Raw genomic sequence first — 16399 nt, 5'->3', positions numbered from 1 at the left:
GTACACATTTAAATGTCGATTGATTGAATCAAAAAATGTAATGAAAATGGCCTTAACTGAGTCTTTTAAACCACTGTTGACTTTTGAACTGCAATGATAATACCTGTGTCTTGGTGTCCTTGTATAGTATTTCTTTGTTGTTGTTTTTTCTTTATATGGATTCATGTGTTTGAAATAAAGTTGAATATATCTGTAGGCTAAATATATTATCTCTTTATTAGCACCACTAATGCTTCCTTATTAACATGTTATTTCTCATTTTGATTAATCGACCGCCACAGTCCTCCCAAAGTTATTTTAGAATTCAGGTGTACAGAAACACAGGATTGAAGGTCCTGTCTTTTGATGATATTGCAGCTGAAGAATTCAAAGGAGAACTGCAGTACTTCCTCTTCTAAGTTATACTTCATTATGATATATGATACGGCACTTCCCTTTGATTACACTTAAAATACAAAAAGAGGAAAGATTATTGTGAATGTAGTATTGGCCTATTGCAAATGATCTTGAATGATTCTCTCCAGTGTTTACTGACTACACTTGTTTTCTCCACAGTATCCACTCATAAAACTAAAGCATGATTAAACTTCCTCATGGCTTCCTTTGAGCACTTAGAGCAGAATGCTGCAGAAATGAGTCATTAAACCCAGAAACAAGTCAGCATTATTGCACTTCTTGTTCCCTGGTCTCAAGATCAATCTTTTTTTTTTTCGATGCCTAAAAAACCTTCTTTTTTTAACACAAGATTAAGAAATCTTTACTTTTTATTGTGGGGAATTTGAAGCTTTTGCGTATTAAAAAAGGCAGTTGCAAACAAGAGGCTAAATGAGACAACATATTCTCACCCATGTGAGCCCGCTGTATCCCTTCCTTTTCACTTGTGCCTGGGATCCATTGGCCAGTGGCCACCAGTAGTATGCATTGCTTACCAATGAATTATGCTGGAAACAATGATCTTTTTCATTTAAAATGGAAACACCATTGTACCATTGAGATTTCAGCAGCATTTTATTCTTTTATACAGAATCCATTGGTTGGTTTTCTGGTTGTACTAACAGAGGCGGGTTGTAAGTCCTGGTCAAACCACTCAATCTGTATGTTTGAATAGCTTTTGTTTGTCCGTTTTAATCTGGTTGCCCTCTTTTTGCCCGTTGGTATAGATTGCTTAACATGCCTCTTTGTTATCTGCCAGTTATTTTTTCAATCCCTGTCACAGGAAGGTGCTGTACTGATTATTGTTGACAGTGTAGTTTAAGTGCAGAGAGCTCACAGCAGCTGTTGAGGAAACATTAAAGTGACTGGTTGTCATAAGCACTGCTTGAAAATCCCCATTGTGTCCAAAGACCCAGTAATATTCCAACTTTGAATTGAAAGTGCATCCATAATCCATTCTAACGCGCCTTCTCAGAACAGCAAGTCAAACCACCAAAACAGGTTTGGTGCATTCCTGCAAGACACTAGCACTACTCCCTTTTGACACTACATAACAAATGTTGACTGGTAAACCAAGAGAAACATTTTTCATTGTTTATTGCATTTGTTTTAAAGTGGAACACCTTAAAAAAAAGTACCCAGGCCTGTTAACTGTGAACATGTCAGAAATTGTAACTACAATTTGTTATCTAAGTGCAAAAAGGGAACAAGGAAGTCAACCGATACAATGTCAGTATGTGTTTTGTTGGTATTCATGTCTACGTGTTTGAGAACTGTGGTGTAAAAGAATGAGGAAGTCCCAGAGCAATCACAACAAAAGGGAACGCACGTTCTCACACAGTCAAACAGGTGAATCACTCACACGGACTCCAGCTGAGGATCTTAAGAAAGCAGCACCTGTATTTCTAAGAAATCTTTGGAGTTTTCTTAATGATTTCCTTTGTTCGCGCGCTGCATCTGCAACGCTCTATTAATAACCCGTTAACCACACTGCAGAGATGGATCCGATAATCAGTCAAATACAGAGTTCTTAAAAAAAGGTATTTAAGTTTGTGATTTTCTCTCCTAAGTATCGATGGATCTCTCATTGCTCCTGAATCCGGCTGTCAGTCCACATGCTGTGGACTCTTTATTTGGAATGCCAACTCAGGGCGGTTCTGAGAACAACCTGAAATTCATCTGTGAGTTCAAGCACGGTTCCGGTCCACCGCAGGCGTCTGGCGATGATGATTACAATGTCAATATGGCGTGCGGGTCAGTGTCGGTCATCCTCCCTGCCCAGTGCAGTGTCCACCAGCTGCGGCTACGCATCTGCATGCAGGTAGGCAAAACCCTATCGCATGGTCTATTGTTAAAAAAGAAGAAGATCTTTCTGAGTGTTTTACGCACTTTCTTTTCAATATATGCACACATATTGACCTTTTGATCAGGTGGTGCTACTGGTGTGTTGGGAATGGAGAGCAGACAGGGTCAGGAAAAGTCCTAAAATGTCTCAAAAAGCAGTGGTGGAAGAAGTATTCAGATCCTTTACTTACTTTAAGTACTAATACTACACTTTGAAAATACCCCACTACAGGTAAAAGTCCTGCATACAAAACATTACTTAAGTTAAAGTATGTAAGTATTATCAGCAATGTACTGAAGTAAATGTATTCATTCTGCAGTAAAATGTTTCCAGTCTGTGTTTTACTACATATGTTTATGGATTCATGTTGAATTAATGTGTGTGTTGCATTTAACTGCTGTAGATTTGTTTAACTCTATATACCAGGGGTTAATTAAAATTCCAAAAGGTCCAGATTGAGAAAATCTCCTCGGGCAAAGGTCCGGAACATTACAATAATATCTAACTTGTGCTATTTAGTGCCATATATACACATATATATATATATATATATATATATATATATATATATATATATACATACATATATATATATATATATATATATGTATGTATATATATATATATATATATATATATATATATACATACATATATATATATATATATATATATGTATATATATATATATATATATATATATATATATATATACATACATATATATATATATATATACATATACATGTAGCCTAGTCGTAGTAACAACGTCTCTGTGTAGTCAATAACTGTCAAATCAAATAAAGAAAGTACACATCAAATATATTTTAACAATTATTATTTTCAGTTTTCAAATTTAACTGGATGGATTATAAATAATACATAGAAATACATAAATAAATGTTCTTTTCATTTCAAGTAAAATAAGGGCTGGATCAAAGAATAACTGACATAACAGAAAGCTTTTGAAAAATGTGCATCTTAAAATAAAATCAATTTCACTGAATCGCCCTGCAGCTTTAAATTCAGTTCATTCAGGTGTGAAGTGATGTCAATCAAAAAAGCCAGGATATTATATTTTTCTCATTTTCTAACAAGAGAAATTTGTGTGCAGGGACTTTGTCTGTGGTTATTAAACCACTTGTTTCAGCTCTATTCTCTCGTGAATGAATGTGTTAGGATTCTGATCACATTGGGCTCTTAGGTTTATTCAAAATCTGTATTTTTCTAATACTACACCAAATACCTGCAAAACTAAAGCCATTCCTGTTACATGCTTAAGTGCAGAATATTATTAACTTTTAACACTACGCATCAACATGTCAGCATTGCTATTATAAGCCTGTTAGCATGCTGACAATAGCATTTAGCTTAAACCACCACTGTGCTGTATGCTATCTACAGTTTATTACCTCACAGAGCTGCTGGTGTGGCTGCAGACTTTTGGTTTAAAAATATATAATCAAACTGCAACCATCAACAATTTTCCAAAATCTTTGTCTCTATGCCTTCAGGCACAAGAACAAAATTGCCACCCAGACCCATTTGCAGTATTGGACCCGGAGAGATACACTCTGCTATATGCCAGGGGGGGTGACTGGTACGAGGCCTACGATGACTGTCAGGTCATCAGGACGTTGGACATCCCATGGTCATGTGACGACACCGGCCATCTGTCGGCGCACATAGTGGTAAAACCGCTGATGGCAGTCGATTCGGAGGAGAAGAAGAAACAACAGCAGCATCTGGCGTACCTGATCGGACACGACCTGGAGAGAGAAGCGTCTGACAGACTCGGCGAGCTCACGTTCACCCGCAGGAAACTGGCATCTCCGAGGAGACAAGAGCTCAGGGATCGGGACGACGAGTTGTATGCCACAGAGCCTTGGACAACGTGCGCTCCCATTCCGAAAGACCTTCAGGACCAGCTGAACAGAAAGCTCCCTGTCACCCTCCATTACATGAGCAAGATCAGCTTCAGCATAGAGTTGGACTTTAGTGCAACGCCAAGTGTTCTTCTCACATATTTTGGAAGAGTGGCGGCAGACCAGAAGCTTGATTATGACACTTCGGACAGTTTGGTGTTGAAAGTCTCCGGGAGGGAGGAGTTTTTATCAGGAGACCACCCCCTGAGCGATTTCCTCTGGGTTCGACAGTGCTTGAAAACCAACCAAGACCTCCACCTTTCTGTGGTCCCCGTGTCGCAGCTCGACGACGAGGCTGTCAAGTTCGTGGACTGGCCTCTTGTTGATGGTTCCAGTGGCCAGTTCAGCTCCCACGACGATCTCCGCCTGGAAGGGAAGGATTTGGACGACATCTTCATGATATCCTTGTGGGACTGCAACAGGAGGCTCCGAGTGAAATTGCTTGGCTTCGACATCCCAAACCTTCCGAGCAAATGCCCTCAGTCTGTTTACGTAAAAGCCTCCATACTCTACGGTAACAAGGTTCTCTCCTCGGTGTCCTCCCTTCCCAAGGCCTTCGCAGATGAAGTGCTGTGGAATGAGTGGCTGGACTTTGATGTTCTCCTCAGGGATCTGCCACGTGGAGCCAAGCTGGCTTTCACTATTAATGCTAGTGGTGGTGACATCTCCCCAGTAACCAAAGACTCAAAGTTGCCGTCGTCTTCAGTCAATAAAACACCGGACCTGCAGAAAGGAAATGGAAAGGTGCTCTACTTTGTCAATCTTCTCCTCATTGACCACAGGTAAGGTTTTTAATATCAATTACAACTTCTAGTGTTAAATGTCAGAAAGGGACAGCAAGCTAACATAACATGTCTCTGCACTGTAGCTGATTAAAAAGTGACTTGGTTGTATTCCTTACTGTTTTGTTTTTTTTATGGAAATTATGCTTCTAAAATGTAATACATGATTTTATATGTTTAACAAGACATACAGGCAGAAATTCAGAAGAAACAGCAGGCGTTCGTAAGAGTTTTATTTACATTAATATTGATATTAATAATAATAAAGCAGAGAGGTAATATTTTAGGAACATCCCTATAATCACTATGATGGCAATGATGCATAAATAATCATCTCCGCCGGGAGAGTCATGTAATCGCTTGCACGTAGGTTCGCAAGTCTATGAGTGAGTGTGCTCCTCTGTGTCTGTCCACCGCTAATCTCACATTCTGCTGCAGAAAACTGAATCCTATTTTGGGTGGCTGAGTGCGTCTCTCAGCCGCTACACTTGTTCCGTAAAGTATCATAACTCTTAATTGAAGGGTTTGTTTATTTCAAATTCATTTTCAAATTGTCCACTCGTTCATCCCTGCAGGTCCGTGCTCAGCCAGGGCCCTTACACCATGCACATGTGGTCCTACCCTGACGTGGAGGAAGGAGCCATCACCTACCAGGCAGACAAGCTGTCCTCCGCCACTAACCCAGACATAGCAGACTCCATGGCTATCAGCTTCCTTCTCGACCGCTACAGCTTCCCTGTGGTTCTGCCAAATAGCTTCAGCACCTCTGAAAGCTCCGACAGTCATTCCTCCAGCCTCCCCCCAACCAAATCAACCACCTCCTCACCCCCTTCCACATTACCCAGCACAGATTCTTCCTCTCTGCATGTGAAACAGTGCCAGGACTCATCGACAGACACTGGAGTTCTCAGATCCCCATCTTCAGTCACCAACACCGACAGGGCTTGCCTCAAAAGGTTCCGGGAGGAGAGCATCCGCTACGCCTCGAATCTACCCCAATATCTACGCAATGTTGATTGGATGAACCGCAGAGTGGTCGAGGATGTCCACTGGCTACTGGGAAACTGGGATCCTGGAGAGTTGGATGTGACAGTGGCCCTGGAGCTGTTAAGCATGGACTTTGCTGACGGGACGGCCAGGAGACTAGCAGTCCAGAGATTGGAGAGCCTGTCCAATGACGATGTATTGATGTATTTGCTTCAGCTGGTGCAGGTATGTGTTTGTAGAGATACAGCAAAAAAACTAAACTTTAAGCCATAGACTAAGTGTGTGTGTGTGGAGGAACTGTGACAAAATATTTGAACATACTTTTCTATTGGAAGCCAGTAGCAATATTATGCAATCCAATGCAAAAACACCACACATAATTAATATAGATTTATATCCAAACCTATTATTCTAAACTAAACTAATAGCTCCAGACCCCCAGGGGCCCCAATAAGTCCCAGCTCTACTGTGTTTCAACTGGATTCGACCTGTTTGATACTTTCATTTAAGACTGGAATAAAAATAAAAGAATTAAGTAAACACATTGCTTGTGAATCATCATTCAAAAAATCTTCTCCCATTATGTTTTTTTTCAGTTTGGATGCATCCAAGAGGACGTGAAACATTTAGCATTAGCCAGTGAACTCAAATGCTGGTATTATGAAGAGGCACGTCTCGTACTTAACTACAAATTGGTGACATTATTTTTCTCTATCCTGTTTACTCATACAGACCCTCAAAGTGGAACCATACCATGACAGTTTCCTCGCTCGGTACCTCATCCAAAGAGCTCTGCGGGTGAGTCATGCAGCATCTTCATATTTGGAGCAACACACAACATACACACAATATATTATTTTCAGATTAATATAGAAGAATATTCGTAGTACATCCTTTTTGTCTTTTTTGTTGCCATTTTTCCCCCATTTAAAGAACATTCCTAATCATACTACTGCAGTGCCGGTTCAGAGCGCGTGGTCGTACGTGAAGAAAAGTGTGATTGTAACGTTAGCATATCCAGCATCCAGCTGCAGAGGTGTCTCAAGTCAATGAGCATGCAGGACACCCACCAACTGTGAAGTAGATCGGAGTAGCGGTTCTCGATGGACAGACCACCATGAGGTTGAAACAAAGACATGGCCTACATGGCATTTCAACAGCTTGATTTGGGTTAAACCACGCCATCCCCCACCAAGTGTCAAAATCTCATTTATGTGTGAGATTTGCTTTAATTAAACCACATCCCTGGCATCTCATTGGATGAGGGTCATATGCACCATGTTGTGGAAAAAAAACTTTTTAACCTCCCTGTGAGAAATAACCGAGATGACGAACTTCTTAAAGTATTAAAATCATATTTAATGAACAAACAATTTGTAATAATTCAGCTGAATGGATAGAGCTCTTTCCCCACAGATGGTTCGGAGGTCTAACAGCAAGGAACAGTATAACAAAGTATACTTTTCGCAGATGTCCTCCTCCTCTGCCTGCTGATGCATCCACCAAGGCCGAGTTCCCAGCCTTGGTGTTGTTATTGAGGGAAGAGGGTTAGACATGAAAATACATTCGATATAACATTTATTATTTAGGTTAAAATGAATATATGCAGGTTTAAGCCATACAAGTTATAACTAAGAGAACGGTATGATACATTTCTCCCACACACCACAGGGGATCCCTGTGATTCGGCCATGACGTCACTGAGACTATAAACATCAGCACTACCTACAGCTCTGCCATCCTACGCGATTTGATTTTTATGAAAGGGGGCGCTGTTGTGTAATGTTCAGAAATTTCTCAAACAGAGAGGAAGAAGGCCATAGTGGAGAAGAAGGCCACTGAGGAGAAGAAGCAGCAGCCCCCCCCCTTTGCACTCTTTGTTCCATCAGCAAGCAGGGCAGGAGTCAGCAGGTCCAGGTCAAAATCAAAAGTATTTAATATTGTTAACAGAAGCCAAAACAATCACAAACCAAATTACACTACCGATAGTCAAATATTTCAAGAAATATGAGACCCCGTTCATACCACAGGACAGATAGATGTATCTGCCCCATGGTACGAAGGAAGTCTGATTCTCTCAGGGGACAAACAGCTCCTTTGCCCCCCCAGAGTTGCATTCCTCAACCTATCGATCAGTTCCACGATTGGCTGAAGTCCAATGAGCTCCTCCTTGGATCCTGACCCATTGTCCTGGGCAGAAACCTCAGTGAACTACCCTCTTCCCCCGCAGATTGACACCTCCTGGCATTCCTCAAACCCCCATCACAGACTCAATATACATTCAATGACCACACTCCTTGGTTTAACACTTCCCAAGTAACCACACTGTGACACATAATATCCAGCACTAGGAATGCTTTAAAACTTAAAATTCCTCACAGTTGCTGTTAAGAAAACTCTAAGAATAGTCCTACATTAACTGGTTGAACAATAGACTGTTTTGAATAGGAGAAAAGGATAACTTGTGTTTTTCTTCTCCTTATTGTTTAAACTAACCCACACACACGTACACATACTCACACACACATATAGACTGTGCTGTAATGCTTATCTCACACGCACGTGGCGTGTAAGCGTGGCCTCTATCGTGTGCCTCATTGCGCCATTAATTGCCTCGCCGCCATTTTTGTAGTTTTGCGCAGCGTAATCACATTCGAGACCACGGCCACAGCTTGCAGACGAGCAGATGGTGCTGAGGCGCAGGGGCCAAGAGCCGTTAATGTGTCCATAGCAACACAAGGAAAACACAAAAACGGCTGAGGCCTGAAGCATTAATTACCACAGTAGCTGAGACAATAATCTGGCTAGCACTGGGAGGAAAGCCAGGGCTGAGGAGATGATGAGTGGATTTTTCGACAGGTGTCTGCAGAGCAGGGAGAGGTGACGAGTTGGTTGATAGCAGGTGTGTAGGTGTGTAGTAGACTCTCACACACACACAGAGTATAAAGAGTGATTTGGACTCAAACACTTTTCTTTCCAAGGGTTTGTCAAACCATGGTTTAAAACATTCCATAGAACCACGCTTATTTTTATTACAACATTACATTACATTACATTACATTACAGTCATTTAGCAGACGCTTTTATCCAAAGCGACTTACAATAAGTGCATCAACATTGGTAATCAAAAGAACTACTAGTCACCAGAAGTCATAAGTACATTTCCTTTTCCAAACAAGCATCTAAGAGCATGAAGCAGAGCATAACTCAGAGCCAAAGTACAGTGCAGAAACAAGAAAAACAGTTAGTGCTATAAGTAATACGAATACAATAAGTGCAACAAGCTAGTATGAAAACAAGCTGGCAAATGTTCAGGTAAAAAGTTGTATTGAGTTTGCGCCACTTCCTGCACTCCTACTTTAGTCACATACAACAGATCAACACTGGATGCGTCGATATTTTTACAGTTGCAACTTCGTCCAGTCAAACTAGAAAGAAGTTTTCGCTAGTCATGTGATGGTTAGACATTTTTTCTGAATAACTAAGTTAAAAACATGTAGTTGTTGGTTTAAGGGTTATTGTCAATGTGTAGTGCATGGTGTTACCATGGTCTCAGCAGTGGAACAGGTGTGATTTTATGACAAAAAAAACCCACCATGGACGTCTCTGTGACAGATAGAAGCACATTTAAACTGTGAATCTTTTCATCCCTGTCACACTGCAGCTACATCTGTGTCTGTATCCTTCACTCACCTCACCTCCACTGTCTCCTCCTTCACCGCAGAGCAAGAGAATCGGCCACTTCTTCTTCTGGTATGTCCGCAGTGAGGTGGCAGGGTGTCTGTTCTTCCGCCAGCGCATGGCTGTGATTCTGGAGGCCTACCTGATGGGCTGTGGTCAGGCCATGCTCGACAGCTTCACCCAGCAGGTCCAGGCTGTGGAGGCCCTACGGGGGGTTGCTATAGCAATTAAAAAACTGTACCCCGACAAGACCGACCTTCCTCCTACAGGTGAGACACATCCAAGAAAGACATTCCAATGGAATAATATACCATGAATATACTTTTACAGAATGCTGGAATAACGTCAAAATCAGTCAAATTGGCCTTTTTTTTTTTGTCTTGCCCAGGAGGAAAACAAGGCCAATGGAAAGTCAATTAAGATCCTTTTTGGACAAATTAAACACATCCACGTGACTATGCAACAGTCAGAGCTAGTGATGTAGTGTTACATATCTACAAAGATATTGGTTGGTAGAAGGGGAGGTGAATGGATCCCACAAAACAGGACTTTTAACCATGAGACCAGTTTTTGACACCAAATTTAAATTTACACCATATACTTTTTACAGGCAGTTATTAAAGGTACTGTTCCATTGGCTCCGCGTACCTGGCTTGACAGACAATGATAAATGAGATAGGTATGATTAAAATGACCAAACTGAGCACAACTCACTCACAGGTCTTCAAACACAGTCCCTCTGCTAACCGCTAACAGCTAACGGAACTATCGGTACACACACTGGCTGTAACTCAGCCGCTGCTGCACGGGCAGACAGCTTGGTGAGTTTAATTTTGTTTTTGGTCAAGATTGTATGGGCGTGTCTTAAACAGCAACTTGGAGCCGATTGCCTGCATACAGTCCAAGAAGTTGACTGGGACGGACTGACTTAATTCCTCGACTTCTCTAATTGATTCATTTGAAATTTCTACATGTGTCTCATTTTTTGATTTTGTGTTCTCCTCATTCCTCTTCCAAACATCCATCAAAAACAAAACAAACAAAACCATTTTCCATCAGCATTGTAAGCTTTTGCTGCAGCTCTGGCAGGTTACAGCGTCGCCATTGAAATGGCGGAGTGATGTCTTTAGTGATGAGCAGTGGCTACTTGTGTTGTCCTGCTGATATGAGCACATTCTAAATGTCTATATCAGATTGCTTGGTCAGAACCGCTTGTTGTATAACGTGCTCTAGTGAGTGAGTGTTTGTGGCAGCAGGACGGTGTATGATGACAAAATCTCTTCCAGCCATCAGTGATTGGTTGATTGTGTGTGTGGCTCCCTCAATATTCAGTTACTGAAATCCGATCCCCTTATCCCCATAACCAATTTGTATAAGTGTGTCTTTGTGTTTCTTTTACTTTAGCTCCCCTCAAGCTTCAAGAGCTTCTTAGAAACAGTAATCTACCGAATGAATTCCTGTTGCCCTATGACCCCCGAATCAAAGCTGGAAGGATCCTGGTAAGCCTCGCTAATGCTGCTCGTGTGCGTGCAAATTGAGTGTGTTGGTGTTGAATGACAGTGTGGAATACAAAATGTTATTCGTGTTTTTTGATGGTCTTTGTCTGCCATGTTTAGTCTTGTGTGAGTGGTTCATCCTGATGCCCCAACAGCCCACACACACACACACACACACACACACACACACACACACACACACAGTGTTCACATACAGGTATTCACTCTCCTATTAGCTTTATAAATCAGGCCTTTTAGCTGCTAATGTATAAGAACAGTTTACATAATATTACAAAAGGTTTTGGCAGGTCAGTGGGTGGGCTATAATTCATCAATCACCGGGTGAGTTTGTTTCTGTCTCCTTCTCTTTGATTCGGTCTCGCTGAATTCCTCGTCCCTCACATTCACTTTTTTTTCTATTTCCCTCCTCTCTTTCTCTCACCTCTCTGTGAGCTTGTCGTGCCCTGTCTCTCCTGCCAGACTTTGCTCTCCTTTTCCATCCATTTATTCCTCTTTAAGTTCAAATATCTGCCCGTCATCATTCATGTCCTCCAGTTGAATCCAGCTAATCTGACCTACAGTAGTCTGAATGTGAACTGAACGCTTGATTAAACGTTTCCATTGTAGGAGCGTGTGGTTACTACATTACAATCATACAGAGATGTCAATAAACATTTGACAGTTCGTGATATTAAAGTACCCAATCTAATTATGATTAAAATATTCCCAGTCTGGCAGTGAATGGTGCAGAGTTTGTGTGCAGGCTCATGTGCTCAGATGGATGGATGGATGTTAGGCACTTTTAAATATATCTATGGAAAATAATCAACCTTTAACAGTTTTAAGGCTTTAGTCTACATCAGACCTTCAATAAAACCCATTCCCTATTAACTGTCAAGCTCACCATCAACAAATTAGTTCTCTTTGAATCCCTCTCATCCAGCTGGACAAATGCAAGGTGATGGCCTCCAGGAAGAAGCCGCTGTGGCTGGAGTTCTCTCCCATGCCGTCGCCCACCTCTGCTACACCCGTGGGAATCATCTTCAAAGAGGGGGACGACCTCCGACAGGACATGCTGGTCATTCAGGTCAAAGAGAAATTAGTCATCTCACTGAAAAATAAAGAATGTTGGTGTTTTACGTCGGTGAATATATTCCTACCTTTTGGATATAGTGACACCTGACTATGTACATCTTCCTGTTCAGACGCTGGTGCTGATGGACTCTATCTGGCAGGCAAAAGGTCTGGACCTTAACCTCGTTCCGTACGGCTGCATCTCCACAGGACACAACATAGGTCATTTTCACTTTTATTATCAATTTATTCAGTTAGCTGTTTAACTATACTGTCTGAAAGTTTGTTCTGCAAATCAGCAAATGCTTATTAGGTCATTAGACCTAATTAAACCCTCAATTTTCCATATTCTTTTTACCACATTACATAGTTTTCTTCAGGCAACCTCTGAGAAATGATAGACCCGTAAATAAAGCATTACTGTTTTCTTTATCAACATGAAGGTCTACAATAAATGTTATTCCGAAAGTCCTAAGTCTGGAATCGAACCCAGGATGTTGCGGTTATGTCACCACTTCTAAGCTAAAAGCAGACTAGTGTCTCATTTACACACTTTTCTAAGATACAAAAAAATTTCAAAATTCCTGACGTATTTTATGTCGGAGAACAAAAAAACGTTAAAATCTCTTAACCAAAGACCTTATTTCAGGCGTCTTGCCAAGAACCCATTTAAAAAACCCATGATTTTAAGATGAGTGTGCAAAGGACAAAAATGCTGACTCATTTCTACAGCTCTATTCTGGTTTAGTGTGACTTGTGGTATGGGTGGTGTGTCTCCAGGTGGATTTTTGCGACCAGGAAGTCCTTTGGAAAGTGATATGAACAAAACAACAACAACAACAAAGTGAAATCAGGTTTCTCCTCCACAGGTATGATTGAGATTGTGAGGAATGCAGCGACCATTGCTGCCATCCATTGGAGCCAGGGAGGAACGTCAGCAGCCTTCAAGAACGATGCTCTGTTTGAGTGGCTCAAGTCCAAATGTCCACTCCAGGAAATAGTAAGTAATCTGGACGTAGTTCAAAGGCAGGGTTTTAGACAATGTGGACCCAAATGAAAAAAAAGCCCTCTCCAGTCAAGCCTTAATATTTAAGATGGTCTGGCTAAATGATATCGGCCTGTGCAGCTGCCCACTTTAAAATGCTGAAAAATAGTCATTTCTATTTTTTTCTGTGCTCACACAGAGTTACTTTTTCTTTCAGTGGACACATCTTGTCACTAGATGTCCTGTCTTTAACACACTTTCACTTTCACTGAAACCTTTTTACAGCGTGCCTAAATTAAGAGTGTAGACCAGTTGACTTTTGTTCCTTTTATTTCAAATATATTAATTATATAACGTCGGTGTTAGATCTGCCACGTTACCAATTGAGTTACTGCACTGCTGTGATCTCATTTGACTACAGCACTACAAGGCCGTGGAGAGATTTGTGCAATCCTGTGCTGGTTACTGTGTGGCCACGTATGTGTTGGGCATAGGAGATCGACACAATGACAACATCATGATCACAGACCAAGGTATGCACCACATGTTTGGTTCACATTCCCACAAGCTGTTAATTGAGCTTAGCTGAGTAAACCTGTCTGCATTTGTGCAAATGTAAAGAATCCAGATAATGTAAATCTCACTGAGAGAGTGACTGAATGATGGAAAAGAGGAACAAATCAACAAAACACTGACATGAGTTGATTGACAGACTGATTTAAATGCTTTTTGTATTTCCTGGGCCTCTCAGGGAACCTGTTTCACATCGATTTCGGTCACATCCTGGGTAACAGGAAGTACTTCCTTGGCGTGAGCCGGGAGCGTGTACCATTCGTCCTCACGCCTGACTTCCTGCATGTCATGGGCAGGAGCAGAGGGCGCAACAGCCTCTACTTTCAGCGGTTCAGGGTGAGAAGCCTTGATTGTGTGCATGTGTGTGGGTGTGTTTGTTTGTGTGTAATTATACTGATACTTTCATATCTTGATAAGGCTGGAGTTGTTCTATATTTGTCATATTGGCCTGAGTTGGCAGTTTGTTTTAGTCTTTTCATAGGATTTGCTGACGTCTGAGAGGCAGCCAGGTGGGGAAAAAAGGCCACTAGCTGCTTGCGATATGACATGTTGTTTTATTCACTGGAAGGGAACCCTAGAAGGCATACATTCACATTTCATAAGGGCCAAAAGAGCCCCCTGTGTCCAAGCAGTAAAATTGGTTCCATGCTTAAAAGTTATTTTCCTTTGGCGTCAGCTAATGAAGATCATGCGGCTCGCTGTTTTGAAGATTACTACACAATTATTATATGATCACTGATTGAAATCATTTTGTGACCAAACTTTGTTATTTTCCGGATCACGTCTTTCTGTAAACAGTAGCTTCTATGGGATGGGTGATTATTTGTGTTGCACAAGTGAATCCACTGTGTATGTGCCTATGTGTAAATGTACAGTAGATATTTGTCAGATATTGTGTCCTATATCCTGTTATATTTTGTCCTTATTTCCTTATGTTTTCTCCTTCATTCCTTCTCTAATTGTCTTTCTCACCTACCCACATTAGGACACTTGCACCCAGGCATACCTCTCCCTGCGCTCGCACTCTCGTCTGCTGGTCACCCTTTTCTCCCTCATGCTGCTGACGGGCATCCCTGAGCTGAGTGCTGCAGAGGACATGCGCTACCTGCGGGAAGCGCTCCAGGAGGAACAGGGTGAAGCAGAGGCCAAGGAGCATTTCCTCCAGCAAATCTCTCAGTGTGAACAGCTGGGCTGGACTGTGCAGGCCAACTGGTGGATCCACATGGTGGCTGGCATCAAGTAGAAATTTTTAATCGTGCTGCAACATTTTATTATTATTAATATCTATATGTAATATTTATTTTTTTGTGGTTGTTCTCATTGTTTATTTTTATGTATTTTATGTACTCCCTCACCGCGGCTGTTTTTATAGACTTTTGGCACAAAAGATGCTCTTCCACCTTTCTAAACAGAGTCAACAGCATGTCAAGATCAAGTCAGCCAGAAATCTCACTGGCACCTCAAACACACCTATTCTGTATGTTTGACTACTGAAATTAGACAAAATGAGCTGCATTGTTATTTCATTTAAATGTAAAATTGGTGGAGTGCCCCTATTTTTATTAATACTGAGCAGAAGCTCATATAGTGTGTGTGTGTGTGTGTGTGTGTGTGTGTGTGTGTGTGTGTGTGTGTGTGTGTGTATAGTGCACTGTAACGTTAAAGGGGAACTCCACTGATTTAACATATCAAAGTTTAAAGGTTGTATAAAGCCAGTCAGCGTCAGTTGTTGACTTACTAGATCTTTGTAGTCTGCTCCTTATCTACACTTGAGGCTGTGAACTGTTGGAGTCCCCGTTGCATTGTGGGTAATGTAGGCACCTGTTTTTGACAATGAAGAAGAATGTGGGCAATGAAAAGGACCATATCTTTGCTTTTGCTGCGGTTTAAACACTTTTTCTAAAGTGTCACTGTGAGTCAGAGTGCAATGCTAAAATGGATGGAGTACTCTTTTAAGGGAAACCCACCAAACACAGCGAGCTGGGTAGAGCTGCTGGCTTCCATTTATTTCTAAGAGAAGCAGCAAATCCCTCTTGGGGAGCATGATAGGCGTCTAGCCTGACAACGCCAGACCAAATCCCAAAAGAGCTAGGAGATTCATCTGGTTCCAAGGCGGCTAAGATCCCACAAGGGAAAGATATTTTATAACCACATTTTATTTTTTACATTAAACTTATATTTTCATCCAAAATGTGTAATGTATGTGTAAGGGGCACTCCCAGGGGCAAGTCATTTCACTTGTCATAAAGAGAAGTGCTCGGCCTGTGGAAATACGTGTTGGAGGGTCTAATGAAAAGATGCTTTTGAGTTAAATCATGGGAAAGATTTAATATTTAGAGGTTGTCCAACACTAGGGACTGAAAGTCCGGAAAACTTAACCTCTGCTCTTCTATTTTAATCTGCCTCTCACTAGTACCCTGACTGCAGTATGGAAAATCCACATACACATTTGATCAAATTAAACAAAGATTTTCATGGAATGCTTATAATAATATAATAATAATTACATCAAATAAAGTAAATAAATAAGTGGAGAGCCCTGCAAAGCATGTGGAAGGTGACTAGAAAGAGTCTGGCTTCATTTGTGTTTTTATCCTCAAACGTTGTACTGCATTGAA

General features: G+C 41.3%; 1 protein-coding gene across 1 annotated transcript; it reads left to right on the top strand.

The window, feature by feature from the left end:
* The first annotated feature begins 1846 nt into the window (after positions 1-1846).
* si:rp71-17i16.5 (phosphatidylinositol 4,5-bisphosphate 3-kinase catalytic subunit gamma isoform) lies at positions 1847-16399 on the top strand. Its single transcript, XM_068733679.1, has 12 exons — positions 1847-2254; positions 3793-4985; positions 5561-6197; positions 6705-6770; positions 9697-9922; positions 11058-11152; positions 12093-12236; positions 12355-12445; positions 13093-13223; positions 13630-13741; positions 13960-14117; positions 14767-16399. Exons 1-12 carry the CDS (start codon positions 2009-2011, stop codon positions 15022-15024), a joined length of 3357 nt encoding a protein of 1118 aa, XP_068589780.1. The 5' UTR covers positions 1847-2008; the 3' UTR covers positions 15025-16399.

This window comes from Cebidichthys violaceus, unplaced genomic scaffold (genome assembly GCF_023349555.1).
Source record: "Cebidichthys violaceus isolate CVI_PGR_0920_01 unplaced genomic scaffold, fCebVio1.0.p SCAF_6, whole genome shotgun sequence".
NCBI classification, from domain to species: Eukaryota; Metazoa; Chordata; class Actinopteri; order Perciformes; family Stichaeidae; genus Cebidichthys; species Cebidichthys violaceus.
Note: the sequence above shows the minus strand (reverse complement) of the source record. Positions and strands in the feature narration are given on the sequence as shown.